The sequence below is a fragment of the Humulus lupulus genome, chromosome 1 (genome assembly GCF_963169125.1).
Source record: "Humulus lupulus chromosome 1, drHumLupu1.1, whole genome shotgun sequence".
NCBI lineage: Eukaryota > Viridiplantae > Streptophyta > Magnoliopsida > Rosales > Cannabaceae > Humulus > Humulus lupulus.
Genome location: NC_084793.1, coordinates 51,412,952 through 51,429,217, shown reverse-complemented (window position 1 = coordinate 51,429,217; position 16,266 = coordinate 51,412,952). Strand labels below are relative to the sequence as shown.

The 16,266-nt window shown below is 38.6% G+C and overlaps 2 protein-coding genes across 2 annotated transcripts; both read right to left on the bottom strand.

The window, feature by feature from the left end:
* Positions 1-9,252: 9,252 nt before the first annotated feature.
* On the bottom strand, positions 9,253-9,741 carry LOC133814693 (uncharacterized). Its single transcript, XM_062247623.1, has one exon. It carries the CDS (start codon positions 9,739-9,741, stop codon positions 9,253-9,255), a length of 489 nt encoding a protein of 162 aa, XP_062103607.1.
* A 2,761-nt stretch (positions 9,742-12,502) lies between these two features.
* Positions 12,503-13,813, bottom strand: LOC133814683 (uncharacterized). The gene is made up of 2 exons (XM_062247613.1): positions 13,547-13,813; positions 12,503-13,486 (listed from the first exon to the last, which is right to left on the bottom strand). The coding sequence occupies exons 1-2, from the start codon at positions 13,811-13,813 to the stop codon at positions 12,503-12,505; spliced, it is 1,251 nt and encodes a 416-aa protein (XP_062103597.1).
* Between the last annotated feature and the right edge of the window lie 2,453 nt (positions 13,814-16,266).

Genomic DNA, 16,266 nt, shown 5'->3' with positions numbered 1-16,266 from the left:
TTCAAATCAATTCACCCAAAACTAAACTAGCAGTCCCAAATTATCACCACAAGAGTTCTAACACAGTATTAGCTTCAAAACCCAACAGAGTCTAGCACGAAATTCAGCCAAACCATTAAGAACAAACTTCAAACTTAGCTAACATGCAAACTCAGATATTCAACCTTAAAACCAGCTGATAAATTGATACAATTCAACATATTAGGAACTTACCTTTGCTAGATTATACTTCTGAGCCAATCCTCTAGATTCCAAGCTACAATTCTCCAAATCCCCAACTTGAAACTCTGAATTCCCTAGCTTTCTTCCTCAAGATTTCCCCCTTAGTGCAGCTTTGCGAGTAAAGAGAGAGTATGGTAGAGTCTAAGGTCGGTTTCTCCAAGTTTCCCAACAGTTCCCTTATTTTGTTTTATTTAACTTAAGCTTTAAGGTTACCTCAAGGCTCGGGGTACCAAAACGTCCCCGAGGGCAAAATGGTAAATTTTCCCCAATATTCCCTCCTAGACATTCTATCCTCAAATATATCCCCAAATATTTATTTCCATAACCCGATAACCCCATAATACATCTAACACCCAAAATACCCCTCGACTCGCCCTGAGTCGGATTCTCAACCCCGTCGTGACTTTCGGGCTAACCATTCCCCAGGACTGTCTCGGATCGTGCTACACATAAATATATCACATGCATGTCATATTTATCACATTTATGCCCTCAACGGGCTTACATCACAAACATACCCATAATATCCAAACGGGGCCCACATGCACATTTAACTCAACTAAACATGCATCTCTATCACATACTCACATAAATTCACATATTAACACATTAAATCATTTATTGCCTTCCAGGCACGCTAATCAAGGCCCTAAGCCCTATTAACGATTTTGGGTCGTTACAATGCGCTTGAAAGTAAGGTCAAAGCTTTTGAGATGCATGGACCAGGCATAGTGCTAGTTTCTCCATCAATGGATATCTTGATTTAGCTCTCAACAGTCTTTTCATGATGTAGTAAACTGGTCTTTGTACTTTTTTTATCCTCCCGAACGAGCGCTGCACTGATTGCATGATCGGTTGTAGCGAGGTACAAGTACAATATTTCCCCCGTGACTAGTTTGGATAAGATGGGTGGTTCATCGAGATGTTTTCTGAGAGCCTGGAAGGTGAGCTCGTGCTCGTCTGATACTCTAGCTTCTTGCCTCCTCTCAAAAGATTAAAGAATGGCAGGCACTTGTCCGTAGATTTTGAAACGAACCTACTTAACGTCGCCATTCATCCAGTTAGGCTTAGAACATCTTTATGCTTTCAAGGAGAAGACATATCAATTAAGGCTTTTATCTTATCTGGGTTTTCCTCGATGCCTTGAGCGTTTACTATAAATCCGAGAAACTTCCCTGAAAATACTCCGAATGAGCATTTTTGTGGGTTAAGTGTCATGTTGTATTTTCGAAGTATAGCAAAGCACTCCGTGAGGTCACCAACATGGTTATTACTGTGTTTGGAATTGACCAGCATATCATCCACATACACTTCCATGTTATTTCCTATCTGTTTAGCAAACATTTTATTCACTAGTCTCTGGTATGTGGCCCCAGCATTTTTGAGTCCAAACGACATCGTTGTAACAATATAACCTTTTATCTGTCATGAAGGTCATATGCTTTTGGTTGAGTGTATTCATGGCTATCTGGTTGTATCTAGAATACGCATCCATGGATGACATGGTGTCGTGTTCCGAGGTTGCGTCCACAAGCTGATCGATTTGAGGCAACAAAAAACAATCTTTTGGGCATGCCTTGTTAAGATCTGAATAATCGATGCAAGTTTGCCACTTGCCATTTGGTTTTGGGACCAATACTGGGTTGGCTACCCACTTCGGGCAGAAAGCATCTTAGATAAATTGGTTTGCTTTTAATTTGTCGACCTCCTATTTCAAGGCTTTCTTCCTCTCGTCGTCGAGAATTCTTCTCTTTTGATGTTTCGGGGGGAAGTTTTTATTGATGTTCAGTGCATGGCTTATAACGTTGGGATTGATCCCAACCATATTAGAGTGTGACCATGCAAATACATCCTAATTTTCCCTCAGGAAGCAAATTAATTTCTATTTCGCTTCCTTTGCGAGGTTCTTCCCAATCTTTACAACCTTGGTGGTGTCCTTACCATCGAGCTGAATGTCTTCTAGCTCTTCAATGGGATCGAGATTGGCTCTATCTTCTTCTATTATGGGGTCGATTTCTTCTTCAACCTCGTACATTCTCTCTTTAATTTCCTCAAAGATTACCAGTGCATGTGCACTGGTTTGACCTTTTCCCCTCATGGAGATATTGTAGCATTCTCGAACTGCTAATTAATCCCCTTTTAACGCCTCGATACAACTGGGCATTGGGAACTTTATAGCCAAATGCCTAACAGATGTGACTGCCCCAGCCCAATCAGGGCTGGTCTCCCAAGCAGGACATTGTAGGCTGATGGGGTATCCACTACTCTAAATTCCAACATCTTAGTTATTGAGACTAGATAGTCTCCTAAGGTGACTGAGAGCTCGATGGATCCTAAACTAGCGATTCCCTCCCCTAAGAATCCGTACAGGGTTGTTGCACATGATTTTAAATCTCGAACAGACAACCCCATTTATTTCAGCGTCGCCTTATAAAGGATATTGACTGAGCTTTCGCTATCAATGAGGACTCAACAGACCATCTTATTTGCGAGTTAGAACTTTATGACCAAGCAGTCATTGTGAGGAAATTGGATGTGGGAAGCGTCCTCTTTGGTAAAAGTGATTGGTTGGGTCTCGACCCTCTATTGCTTTGGAGCTCACGACTCAGGCATGTAGGGAGATCCATCTCCCGTCTTTAGCTCTTGGACATACCTCTACTGAGCATTTCGACTCGCCTCTGCAATGTGAGGTCCCCCAACAATGGTTATTATGTCTTCTCCATCAATCAGGGGAGGTCGATTATCCTTCCTTGCAGGCGGTGCCGCGGCCTGTTGGTCAGGTTGAGCTAGAACTGCCCTTTGATTAGGCGGAGCCTGGGTTTGATTCCAGTTTCAGACATACTGTCCGAGGTAGCCTCTCGAGATCAACCCCTCGATCTCATCTTTCAGCTGTCTACATTCCTCAGTTGTATGACCTATGTCTTTGTGGAATCTACAAAACTTATTTGAATCCTTCTTGCTATGTTGATGTCGCATTCCTTCAGGTCTTCTAAATGAGACTTGATTTTCATTTGCTACAAATATGTTCTCATGAGTGTCTGTGAGCTCGGTTTACACAGGGTATATGGAGAAATGCTTATCTCCCTTTTTCTTTTTACCCTCATCTGCCTTGGGGTTATTTCCCTCGTTCTTTTTTCTTTTAGAAGAATTGTCTCCTGAGGGTTGAATCGTAGATGTCGTAGCTGAGTTTGTAGTTGAGTTAATGTTGGTCGTTGTAGTTATTGAGAGGGGAGGAGTCAGTTTAAGTGCTGACCTCGCCTCTTCTACATTGACGAACCTCTGAGCTCGAGTGTTGAACTTGGTTATCATTCTCACAAGCTTCCTTTGCATATCGTCCTAGAGGGACTTCCTTGTAATACACCAGCTCGTACTGCCATGAGGTGGCCGTTGTCATCAACATTGCAAGCTCAGGCTACTTCTATGTTAAACCTTGCCAAGTAACTTTTCAGCGACTCTCCTGGCTGTTGTCTTATATTTGTCAAGGAGGAAGCCTCGGGCTTGATGCTTTTCGCAGCTTGAAATTGCTTCCTAAATTCCTTGGAGAGTTGTTCCTAGGATGAGATCGAATGTCTATGAAATTCTTCGAACGAATTCTTTGTTGGTCCAGTGAGTGTGGTTGGAAATGGCATGCATCTGAGCTCGTTTCCAACATTGCTAGCCCTCATTATCATGTTGAAGGTGCTCAGGTGGCTATCTGGGTTGGTAGTCCCATCATAAGGCATCACTTGAGGTATCTTGAACCCATTAGGGAAAGGCATGCTTGAGATATGTGGAGCAAAGGGTTCGAGCTCCTCATCTGAGTCATAAGCCTCCTCATTCTTTTTCCCTTCTCGAAGAAGCCTTAATGCTTCCTTGAGTTGGTTAATTCTTTATTGGATTGATCCCATTGGGGGGTTAGGCTATACCCTCGGGAGCTGGTTATTGTTCCTAGGAACTCCAACTCCTTGTTGTTATATATGGTTAGAATAATTCCTATATGCTGGCTGTATGGGTTCCATTTGAGCATTTAAGTGTACCCTCAAGTCTGAGTTTTGCTGGTGGAATTGCCCCCAGCTCTGGTTCAAGCGGTCTCGAAGATTAGGACGATCATTCAGATAATTCTCATAATACCCAGGCTTGGTGTTATAGACACTCACTAACCTGCTATAATCCTCTAGGAAGCTAACAGTCCTTTGTGGCTGTCATTATGGGGCATCTCTTCGAGGTGGATTATTCACGTACACCCTAACTCCAGTACCACCTGACCTCCATACATGACTTCCTGACGATTAGGGTGGCCTACCCTGTCCTTGTCCTTGGTGTACCTCCTGTGGACCTCACGATCATTCCTTTGTACAAGACGAGCCTGATGACTTCTGCCCCTACTTCCACTCCTTGCACTTTGGGCAGGCTCTTGTGGTTCCCATCCCCCAGCTTGAAGCTTGCTTTGGTACGTCTCGAGCTGGAGATGGATGTATAATAGGTGATGGAGGATGCCTAATTGGAGAGGGAGACGGTCTCTCATTGTTCAGGGTCAGCCTTGGTGGTTCTAGGTTATGATTCCGGGCTACTTGAGGGGCAGCTCGGTTGTTCCCAATGGGGACTAGAACTTTTCTTGGTTGGTTGGTTCATGAGGGATTTTGAGATGGCACCTCGGACTGGTTAATTCCAGCACTCGCTCCAGTTCTTGGTATTTTATTTTGTTGGGTTGCCATCTGCTCAGTTGCCCTTGCCGCATTGCTACCTTGAGGATGTCCCCTAGCCTGATGTGGGGGCGCCTGCACTTTTGCGGCCTTCCTCATCATCTCTTCATTCTGCCACATTGCCTCAGCCAAACTTTCTCACAGCCTTCAATTCTCCAACTCCACCATTGGCACATATCTCTTAGGATTATAGTGATCTTCGTTAGGTGTCCTAGACCCCTGGCTGGGTTCTTGTGGAGTTGATGATGCACTCCCTTCGAAAGGACTTTCCTCATTCATTGGTTGTTTGCCAGGCCATTAGGGAGGTGCCTCCATTTGGGGAATGTTCCCTTGAGGAATTCAAGCCAATGGTGGACCATTCCTAATCACAAGAATGTTTCTAGTGGGTGCAGACATTGCTCGTTCAATTGGAAGGTTTGGGAAGAACAAAGTTGCTTAATTCTCTCAACGAAAGCACCAAACCGTTGATGACATTTTTCGTCAACTAAAAAATAAGAGCAATTAAGCAAATATATGATTCAGTAAGAAAATAAGAACAAAGATTTTAACGTGGTTCAGCAGTTAAAATATGCCTACATCCACGAGTCACTTTTATTGAACTTTGCATGAAAACTTCAAGGAAGAGTAATTTCACAGAGTGTTTTTCAGTACAGAATTGCCTCCCCCTACAAATGACTATTCCCAGACTATTTATAGGTTTGGTTACAAGAATTCTCCCTTAATCTTAGGGATATTATAAGAGAATATTCAAAGTATGAATGCAAATCTTGATAACTAAAGAATAAGTAAGTAAATAATTAAAACATGAATTTAGAAACATTTAATCACAATATAACCATGGATTTAATGAGAGAATAACACAAATTATATCAAGAGAAAGAGTAGACCTTTGGAGAGAAACCCTTAGTTACATAAAATTACAAAATGGAACAAGGGTTTCTCTCCAAAGGCTTGAAGCTACTACAATGGAATGAGTTTGAGATTCACAAGTCTTGAATTTTCATGCAAGTCAAGCTTTCTTGATAAAGATCTTGGAGAAAAATGGTAATCTTGAGAGCTAGAGAGAGAGAGAGAGAAAGATTTAGAGAGAGAGAAAGAGAAGTGAGTGATCAATCTACCAAAAATTCAAGTGACCCCTTTAAATAGTATAGGAACCCTCATTAGACTCAACCAATGAGATTAGAGCATTAATTTTGAATTTTGGAGCTGAAACACGCCATTGCATGGTCATGTATGGACCACATAAGCGACGCATCGCCTGGACCTAGGCGATGCATCGCCACCATCTAGGAGATGCGTTGCCTATGTTGTGTTTCCAGGGACCAGCAACACATCACCTCCCAGAGGCAACACAATGTAGGTCCCTCTAACTTGGTTTCCCAAAACTTGTCTCAAAACATCCCCAAATGCCTCCAAACTTTTTGGGTGCTCTTATATACTCCAAAGAAACACTTTGGACCCAAAAAGAAGATTTATAGATGCTTGTACCAAAAGTCAACTCTCATATGTTGACTTTAGCAAAACCATTATGGTTTTTGCACCTCTTCATGCATAACCAATTTCACTATGTATTTAGCCAATCATAACAATCCCCTACTTGGTTAAACACATCCTTAATCCTCTATCCCAAATGATACTAGTGCATAAAATAAAGTACATTTTGGGTTTGACCTTCATCTTAGTGAAAACAAAGCTTCTATCGAAATGCTAAGGTATTCTTACAAGATTAAACCCAACTTTCTTAGTGATAAAAACCAGTAATGTCTCATGCTTCTATACCTGATTACTCATGTATTTTCCACTTTTGTGCTTAGCACTTTTATGGCCTTGTGCTTACCCATTCATGAACAACCCGAAGAGAAAACTCCTACTATCTTGAGAGGTGGCACTACCTCTAGGATCACATAGGTAAAATTCTTATAGCATCTTTGCTACCCTTAGAGATGTTTGTTGCTCTTAAACTAAATTTCATCAAAAGCCTATGGCTTAACCCTCATGTGCGGTAATAACCAACATTAACTCATCCTAGATGAAACTTCTAAGTCGTTAATGTTGTAACTATTCCCTTATCAACAACTTGTTCTTATTTATTAAACTCAACACTTAATGTATACAAGCTTTGAGTTGGGTTGCCATCATTGAGGAATCTATTGGTCAAGGAGTCTTAGTCTCATCCCTCAATTTGTAGAACTAATCAAATCTCTCACTAGAGGTTTGGTAAACAGATTCGTTAAGTTCTCACATATGATTCCATATTTGAATCAATTATATCACATATTCATGGCTATGACTTATTTGTCTAGAATTTTTCATAACCTATGCCATTTGTAGGCTCTAGCTTATGTGGCTTAACTATCACAATGTATCGAGATCGTTAATGCCTTATACGTGGATAATGGGATATTCCTCATGAAATCCCTAAGCCACTTTACCTCTTTGCCAATTGTCGCTAGAGCTATAAACTCATTCTCCATGGTTGAGTGTAATTTATGTTTGTTTCTTTGGGCCCTAATAAACCTCACCTCCTTTGAGCTTAAACACCTAACCGATGGTGGAGAGATTATCTCCAACACTAGATATCCAACTTGCATCAGTATATCCTCAAGCATCGTAGAAAACTTTGTATATTGTAGTCTTAGCTTCTCGGTCCTCTCTAGGTACCTTAGAACTCTCCCAATTTCCTTCCAATGTTCAATACTTGAATTTTTAGTGAACCTACATAGTTTACTAATTGCATATGTCGTACATTAGACTCCCTAATGCACTTGCATTCTCAAATTGAGCCATCGCTCTACCATTTGTTCTTTTCAAGCTTGATGATTGAATCAAATAGTGTATTCACCTCTTTGATTTTGAGATGATTAAACTTGTCAAGCACTTTCTCAACAAAGTGAGCTTGACTCAAGGCATAAATCCCACTATTTCTTCTCACTTTTATACCAAAAAGGTGTCGACCTCTCCAAGGTCCTTCATCTAGAAAGTTGAAGACAGAAACCTCTTCGCTTCTATGGTGGCTCTTATATCATTACTCAAAATCAACAATCATCAATATACAGACACACCAAGATGACATAGTCAATACAAGTCTTAGAGTATAAACACTTGTCCACATTATTGTGTCTAAAGCCATTCAAAACTATGACTTATCTTGCCATTGTTTTGGTGCATGTTTTAATCCATATAAAGATCTAACAAGCCTACACACTTTATGTTCATTTTACCTTAGAACAAAACTGTAACGGCCACATTTATTCAATAAAGTTGTAGTGTCCCAGAATATTTACTTAGCTAGCTAGATAGTAGTAGTGGTTAGTATTAGTTAGTAGTATGTTAGTTACCGTGGATTTTGGTTCAAACCGGGACTTAGTTGGAAACTCATAGAACCAATTGTGGATTTTATAAGTTTAACCTATAGTTTAAGAATATTAATTATAACATAAGGTTTGATTAATGTTGCTGGTCCTAGATATATTATTGATTATAACCTATGGTTTAGATAGAGCTAATAAGAGTGTGACACATGTCATAATTATGATTATTAAGGAATTAAGTATTTTTGATGCATAGTTTTAATAAAAGAAAGATCTAGAAGCTCTAGAACCTTCCAGCAGTTGTTAGGATCGTATTATGACTCAGTCAAAGCTGTTTATCCAATTCAAATTATGCTGAAAAAGTGCAAATACGGGTTTGATATATCAACGTATGCTGATATATCGCAGCATAGGGGTCGATATATCGCCTACGGAAGATACGGAAAACACGTCGACTTTGCACGAATGATCGAACGAGGCTCGAGAATACAGGGGGAGGCGATATATCGTCTACAGGGGGTGATATATCGGCTCCATGTATGTATTTTTGAAAGTTTGATTTTTGAATTTTAAAAATAGCCTTAACCACCTAGATCTGCCTTTGAACAATTTTGACCGAGTTATGGGCGTCAGTTGAACAAAAATTCAAATCTTTTTCATTTTATAATCATTTATTTATTAAAATTAAAAGGGTTTAGTTTCACTCCTTGAACTCTATAAATAGGATCTAGTGCTCAACCATTTTCCTTTTTTTTTTTTATCAAGAAGAAAGGGACTTCATTAATCAACCAGCCAATCTGAACAAACCAGCCAAACTGTACAAACACAGGCTGCAAACTCAGCCCACCCAAACTACTTACAAGGGAAAAACCCCACCAATTCTACAAACACAAGCAACAAAAACAGCCCACCCAAGCTAATTACATTGTAATCTTAGCTATAAATCTCTGTTCCTGTATAGACAATTTTATATTTTTTACAATGTATAATCTGTGTTGAATTATAGACTTTATCTCAGTGGCAATACCAACAGCAGTCTAAGAAAATCTGTCAAAAATACATCTGTTTCGGTTCCTCCATATGTCATAGACAGCAGCTGCCAATATCATGTTTGTGATAGAAAATAAGATACCAGGTTTTCTGCTAGTAAGCCAAACCTTCCAACCAGCAAACTCAGTAGGCCAAGCTTTAAAAGCCATCCAATCAAAGATAAGCTCCATAACCTGTTTGGAGAGATAGCAGTCAAAGAACAGATGGGAGTGACTCTCAGCAAAGCTTCCACAAATAGGACACATAAGTGATTCAATTGGCACACAAAACCTGAGCATATTGTCACGGGTAAGCAGCTGAGAGTTAACAGCTTGCCATAACAGAAATCTGTGCTTAGGGATAGACAACCTACACCAAACAACTTGATGATAGCCAACCTGTTGTTGGCAAAGGGTACTGTTGTACAGTTTAGATGTTTGAAACTTTCCTGATGTACCAGTAGCTTTAATCTCATCACAGCTGAATTTCCCCCTCATATTACATAACTTCCTCCAATACCAGCTTGTATCAGGAGGCAGCTTATAAGACCAGAAATTAGAACCTTTCAAGTAGATTGAATTAATACATTTAACCCAAAGCAAATCGTGCTTCTAAAAAATAGCCCATATATACTTTGCTAAGATGGCACGGTTCCAAACTGAACCAATTCTGAATCCAAGACCTCCATAAGCTTTAGGCAGACAGACCTTCGACCAAGATGCCACATGAATCTTGCTCCTATTACCATTAACTCCTCAGAGAAAACCACGACAAAGCTTTTCAACTTCCTTAATAATACTTTGGGGAAGAACAAAAATGCTCATCCATTAGTTCCTCAGCCCTAAGAGAACTGAATGGATGAGTTGGATTCTACCAGCAAAGGATAAGTGCCTACTAGCCCAAGTATGTAATCACAATTTGAATTTTTGGATGATAATGTCACAGTCTTCATGCTTCCATTTGGTTGGTCTCATAGGGACACCAAGATACTTAAGAGGAAAGGACCTTTCTTAAAGCTGTATCTCAGCAGCTATCATCTGTCTGTCAACAGCAGAAACTCCCCCAAAGTATATATGAGATTTGCTAGCATTAATTTGGAGCCCTGTAGCAGAACTGAAATCCCCTAGAGCACCCTTGAGCACTTTAACAGCTGAAAGAGATCCTTTACAAAATAAAATCAGATCATCTGCAAAACATAAACTAAGAAGTTTAAGACTTTTACACATTGGGTGAAACCTGAAAACCGAATCTTGAGCTGCCAGTTGGAGTCTCCGAGTGAGATATTCCATGATTAAAACAAACAAAAGTGGTGACATTGGATCCCCTTGATGAAGCCCCTTCTCACCCTTAAAACTGCCTTGAACCCTTCCATTCATAAGCAAGAAATACGATGTGTTTTTTAAGCAAGTCATAATCCAGCCTATAAATCTAGAAGGGAAACACAAAGCCTTTAGGAGATCCTCAATAAACCACCAATCAACTGTGTCATAAGCTTTGCTTATGTCAATTTTAATTGCACACCTAGGCGAGATAGAAGATCTCCCATAATTCTTGATAAGATCTTGGAAAATCAAGATATTATGAGCTATTGATCTACCTTGAACAAAAGCTCCCTGATTTAATTGAACTAAATCAGGAAGGACCCTGGCCAATCTAGAGCATAATAGCTTTGAAATACATTTATAAATGGTAGAACAACAAGCAATAGGCCTATAGTCCACAGCCCGAGAAGGATTATCAGTTTTAGGGACCAAGGACAGAGTAGTATTAAGAAGCTCCTCAGGAATACTGCCTGTCTCAAAGAACTGTCCTACTGCTCTACATATTTCACTACCAATTTCCTGCCACAACACCTTGAGAAATGCAGAACCAAACCCATCTAGACTCGGGGATTTGATATTGGGAATACTAAATATAGCATCTTGTATTTCCTTGTGAGAGAAAGGCTTCAACAATTGAAGTTGCTGGTCTATTGAGAGCTTGGATCCCATCTCTACACACTGTTTATTTATCTTCTTAGTAGCTGAACTAGGGCTACCCATAAAAATTCTGAAATGATTCAGAAAATGAGAAACCACATCAGAAAAATTATCCACCACCCTACCTTGTTTAGTTATGTAAGTAGCTATTCTATTCTCCTCTTTGCGCTTTTTCAGACAAGCATGAAAATAAGCAGTATTCATGTCACCCTTCCTTAACCAAGTAAGCTTGCTTCTTTGAGCCAAGAAGCTGTGATACATATGCTCCTGAATTAGGAATGCATCAGCAGCAGCCTTGGCTTTATCTTGAAGAGTAAAGTCTCAGGGATGTTGCTGAGCATGGAAAAGCGCAGCCTGATATTGATCTTTAGCCTTCTGAAATTTCACTCCTATGTCTCCAATATGATCCCTATTAAATCTTTTCAACTTATGTTTCAGCCGCATTGTCTTCAAATAGATAGCCTTCAAACCAGTCCCCTTAATCGGCTTCCTCCAACTATCTAAGGCCACCTCTTTAAAATCTTTATGTTCAGTCCAGAAATTATAAAAATGAAACAACTTAACACCCAAATTCTCCATGGCCAGAATAGAAACTGTACAAGAGCAGTGATCTGAAACTGTTTCCCAACTGAACATAGCTGTTGTATTAGGAAAAAAATCCAGCCACTCCTCATTAGCAAAAACATGGTCTATCTTAGAATATATGCGAGCAGACCCATCTTGATTATTAGTCCAAGTAAAGAAAGAGCCAGTTCTTTTAAGCGAATCCATTTGATTCCCAGCAAGCCACTAAGAAGAATCTAATAATTCCACTTTAGACACAGGCTTACCTCCATTTCTATCCTTTGCTGTAAAGATTGCATTAAAATCTCCTAATATAACCCAAGAAGAGGCTAGAAGAGAAAGCTTTGGTAATCTTTGCCATAAGATCTTCTGTTCCTCCATAGTATTGAGCCCATACACAAATGTAGCACTAAACAGATGTTTCTGACCAGCCATTTTAATATAACAGTGAACATATTGATTTGTCTTCTCTAGAACAATAACCTTGACAAAGATCTTCCTCCATATGATCAATATTCTACCTTCAATAACAGGACTGGAATAAAAATCCCAGTTCATAAATTTATTAGTCATCAACTTCATGACTTTATTCCCCCTCATTTTAGTTTCCAAGAGAGCTCCAACCCCCACTTTATTCCTACTACAAATATCTAACACAACGGTTTGTTTTTTCAGACCATTCAACTCCCTTATATTCCAGCTCAAGATATTACAATTATCCATAAGAAGAGCTAACATTACCTATTCCTCCTTTCTCCCCCTCTAACTGCTCTTGGAGCACCTCAAAATGATTTGTCAGATTCTGTCTTGTTTCCACAGATTTACTTGCTCTCTTATTTTTACTCTTTGTTGGCCCTTGTTTATACAAAGGAACCATTTTCTTAGGAGATTGCCACTTATCTCTAGCATTTAGGCCCTCAACAACATTAGGAACTTCAGCCAAATCCTTAGGCACATCAGGTATAGCACCCAAAGATTGTTCATCCTTGTCCCGCCCATCCTCAGGAGAAGTTCTAGGAAAATTGTCCTTCTTAACCCACTGAGTTTTCATCTCCTTGCGGCAGTCAGCCATAGAATGACCATAACCTGAGCATGTTTTACATTTAACAGGCAACCATTCATAGTCCACCCCTTGTTCCGTTAGCTGACCTTGTTCATTCAGATAATGCATAATCCGAGGAGGATTATCTGTGATTTCCACCTCCACCAGGATCCTAGCAAATTGAACTCTAGATCTCTCTCGAGTAAATTTGTCTACCATTATCGGCTTGCCTATCGTACTAACAAAGGCACTAAGGCATTTGCTTCCCCAATACTGAAGACCTAAATCATGTAATCTAATCCAAAGAGGCACTGAGCAGATCATGCGAAATGCACTTAAATCAGTTGTCCATGGGCGAATTATCATTGGTTTTCTATCGAAATGAAGGATACCATTTTCCAACACATGGTCTCGAGTAGCATCATCATTAAACTTGACCATAATCAGTCCCATTGTCATCCTGGCTATTTGGGCAATCCGTAGATGACCCCAAACCCTTTTGATAAACCCTTCAAACACAGCCATTGGAGGATTAGCACCAAGAACCATACAAATGACAGCAGAACTCCAATTAGTCGATTGGATCTTCACTTCATCAATATCAACCCGAGCAATCCTCTTACCATCTTTAATCAATGGTTCAGCATATTCAAGTTTCTGGTCACAAAATGAAAGTTTACTCGTTGTAAATTGTTGCTAATGAGTTTGAGCTGATGCCTGAAAGTCTCCTGCCTCCACTTTGTCCGCCCAGCTAGATGGGGTAGCCATTTCAAAAGCCTTTTGCGCATCATTTTGGGTTTCTCCACCGTCCGTCACTCCCATCTCTACATCATTTAGGGTCACACCCTGAGTCAGTTCTTCACCATTCATGTACACATCTTCAAGAACGAGTCCATCCTGATCATTCTCATCTTGGATTGAAGGCAAGCGCTGAGCAATCGATCGAGTCACAGGCTTCCGAGCCAATTTCTTCTTCTTCACCATCGAAGAGAGGGAACCGCAGGAAAACCTTTTAGTCTAAACTCTCTCAGCCATTTTCTTCATTCTTCAAGCATTTGATCAGAGCCTCCAAGGTGCTAATGTTACTATAGAGAGATACACTTGGGTTTTGGGTTAAAGCTTTATCATTCTAAGCTTTTATAAACACTTGGGAAGTGAGAAATAGTGAGATTTTGGTATTAAGGTTTAGACCAATCCATAAGATCATTCAAGGTATTCCTATTCCTAAGTTCAATTCTATATGGTTCTTTAGTTTTCTTTTATTCAGATCCTAACTCTTGTTATTGATTCTTGATTAGGTATTTAAGTTCTTGAAACTTAAGGTCCTTCTTGGTAAGTTTCTTCTTGATGGTTTAGTTCTCATATTTATATTTTCTTTGGATTTTCACCATTTTACTGTTGGTTTATAGCAGTGTTCTAATCCCGTTCTTGTTCCCAAATATCCCGACTTTTGGTAAGGAAAATAGGATAGATTTTATGTGCTTATATGTTGTGATATGATATTTTTATGTTATGATATATTTATTATATGATATGTATATGTATAGTATGTCTTATAGTCCTTGGGCATATGATTTGTTTAGATAACAAGCCCCACAAATTTATGGGCATATGATTTGCTTAGCTAGCAAGCCCCAAGAAGTATGATGGCCATTGTAGTCCTATATGATATATGTTTTTGATAGTCATATTGTTTTATAGTATATGATATAGTGTTATGCTTATAAATTATGATGTATGTTTTAATAGATTTTCTTTACTGGGCATTAGGCTCACTCCTTTATTTTTAGTGTGATGCAGGAAAATGATATGGAAGACGAAAGGATTCTTGGTTGCTTGGCTTGTGTGTTAAGGATGAATGAATTCAATGGACTGCGTGTCGATCGAGGATGGCATTATTTATTTTATGTCTTTTAAATTATGTTTTGATGTAATTCCGCTATTAGTATTTAAAGTTATATTTTATGATTTATAAACAATGGGTGCCCATACCATATTGTACATCTTATTTTGTAATTTGCACAGTATTTATTTTGGGGTTTAATAAAGTTATGATTATTTCTTATGTATGTTTTCTCAAAAATAGTAGCTATGTCTAGTAGTTTTAATGGTCCAAGGTCTTAGAAATAATTTGGTCATTACAAAAATCACATAATAAATTCAAGCGTTGAAAACTAATAATAAATGTTGCTTTTTTTATTATAAACAATGCAATAAGGTACCTAGTCAAAAGAAAACATACTTTAGATTCTTTAATGCATAAAATAATGTAAAATAAAGCAACAGTATTAATCTCTTATTTAAAATAAATAAAAACTAATAAAAATTGTGTGTTCCCTTTGACTACCATCAGCTATACGATCCTCACTGATACTCATACTGCTGGTTGGAATCAACTTGCACTCATCAGTCTAACATTCTATCTGGTTTTATATGCACATATAAAACATAAGGAGTGAGCTTCTAAGCCCAATAAGGAAATACATACAAACAGATAAGCATAACAATCGCATAATACTTAGCAAAAAGTTTACTTAACAAGTTATATCACATACCTATACCTATTCAACATAGCCATACAAAATCATACATAAACCTTACTAATATCATAACTTATTCCAAAGTGAACTTAGGAAAGGTCAAGGATATCTTTACATACATAATAACAAAACAGACACTTTATGAGGGTAGAGATAACCATAATAGGCAAACAAGAGCCACATTACCTCACATACACATCCTGTTCCTGGATAGTTAGCCATACATATACCATACATACATATCACACATACATATTCTACATAAATATCTACCTAATTTCCTTACCTTGAAAATCCAAGGCAACTTGTGTGAGAGATCGCAGAACTAAAATCCTAAATTAATCATGAATTCAAATTAGATCTCAATGACCAAAAGAATCTAAACCTCACTCAAAACTCAATAAGAAGATATAAAACTTACCTTAACAACTGAAATCCTCAAGCAAAAGATGAAAGAATGCCTCTTGTCTTTGTGTTATTCTCGAAACACTTTCCCTCGGTTTCAACCACTCTCTTTCTATATTTCTTTTATTCAATCATCTTCAATAACGCTTATTTATAGAATTAATAAACTATCACATTCTTTAAAATTTAAAATCCTAACCACTCGTATTTTAAAATCCCTAAAATATCTAAAAATTTAAAACAGCTAGTCTAGCTGAAATCTACACTAACTACCACCACAATAATAGTAAGAATATCTTCTTAGTTAACTATTGCTTGAACTAACATTATTATACTTTTAGTCAAAGGCCTAAAATATCTATTTTTAAGAATTTAAATATTTGATCACCACACTTTTAGGCTGGCCGAAACTTACATACTAGAATATTAGAGCACATTTTATTTATTCATTTAATTAATATCCAATTAAATCCTCAATTCAAACTTAAATCC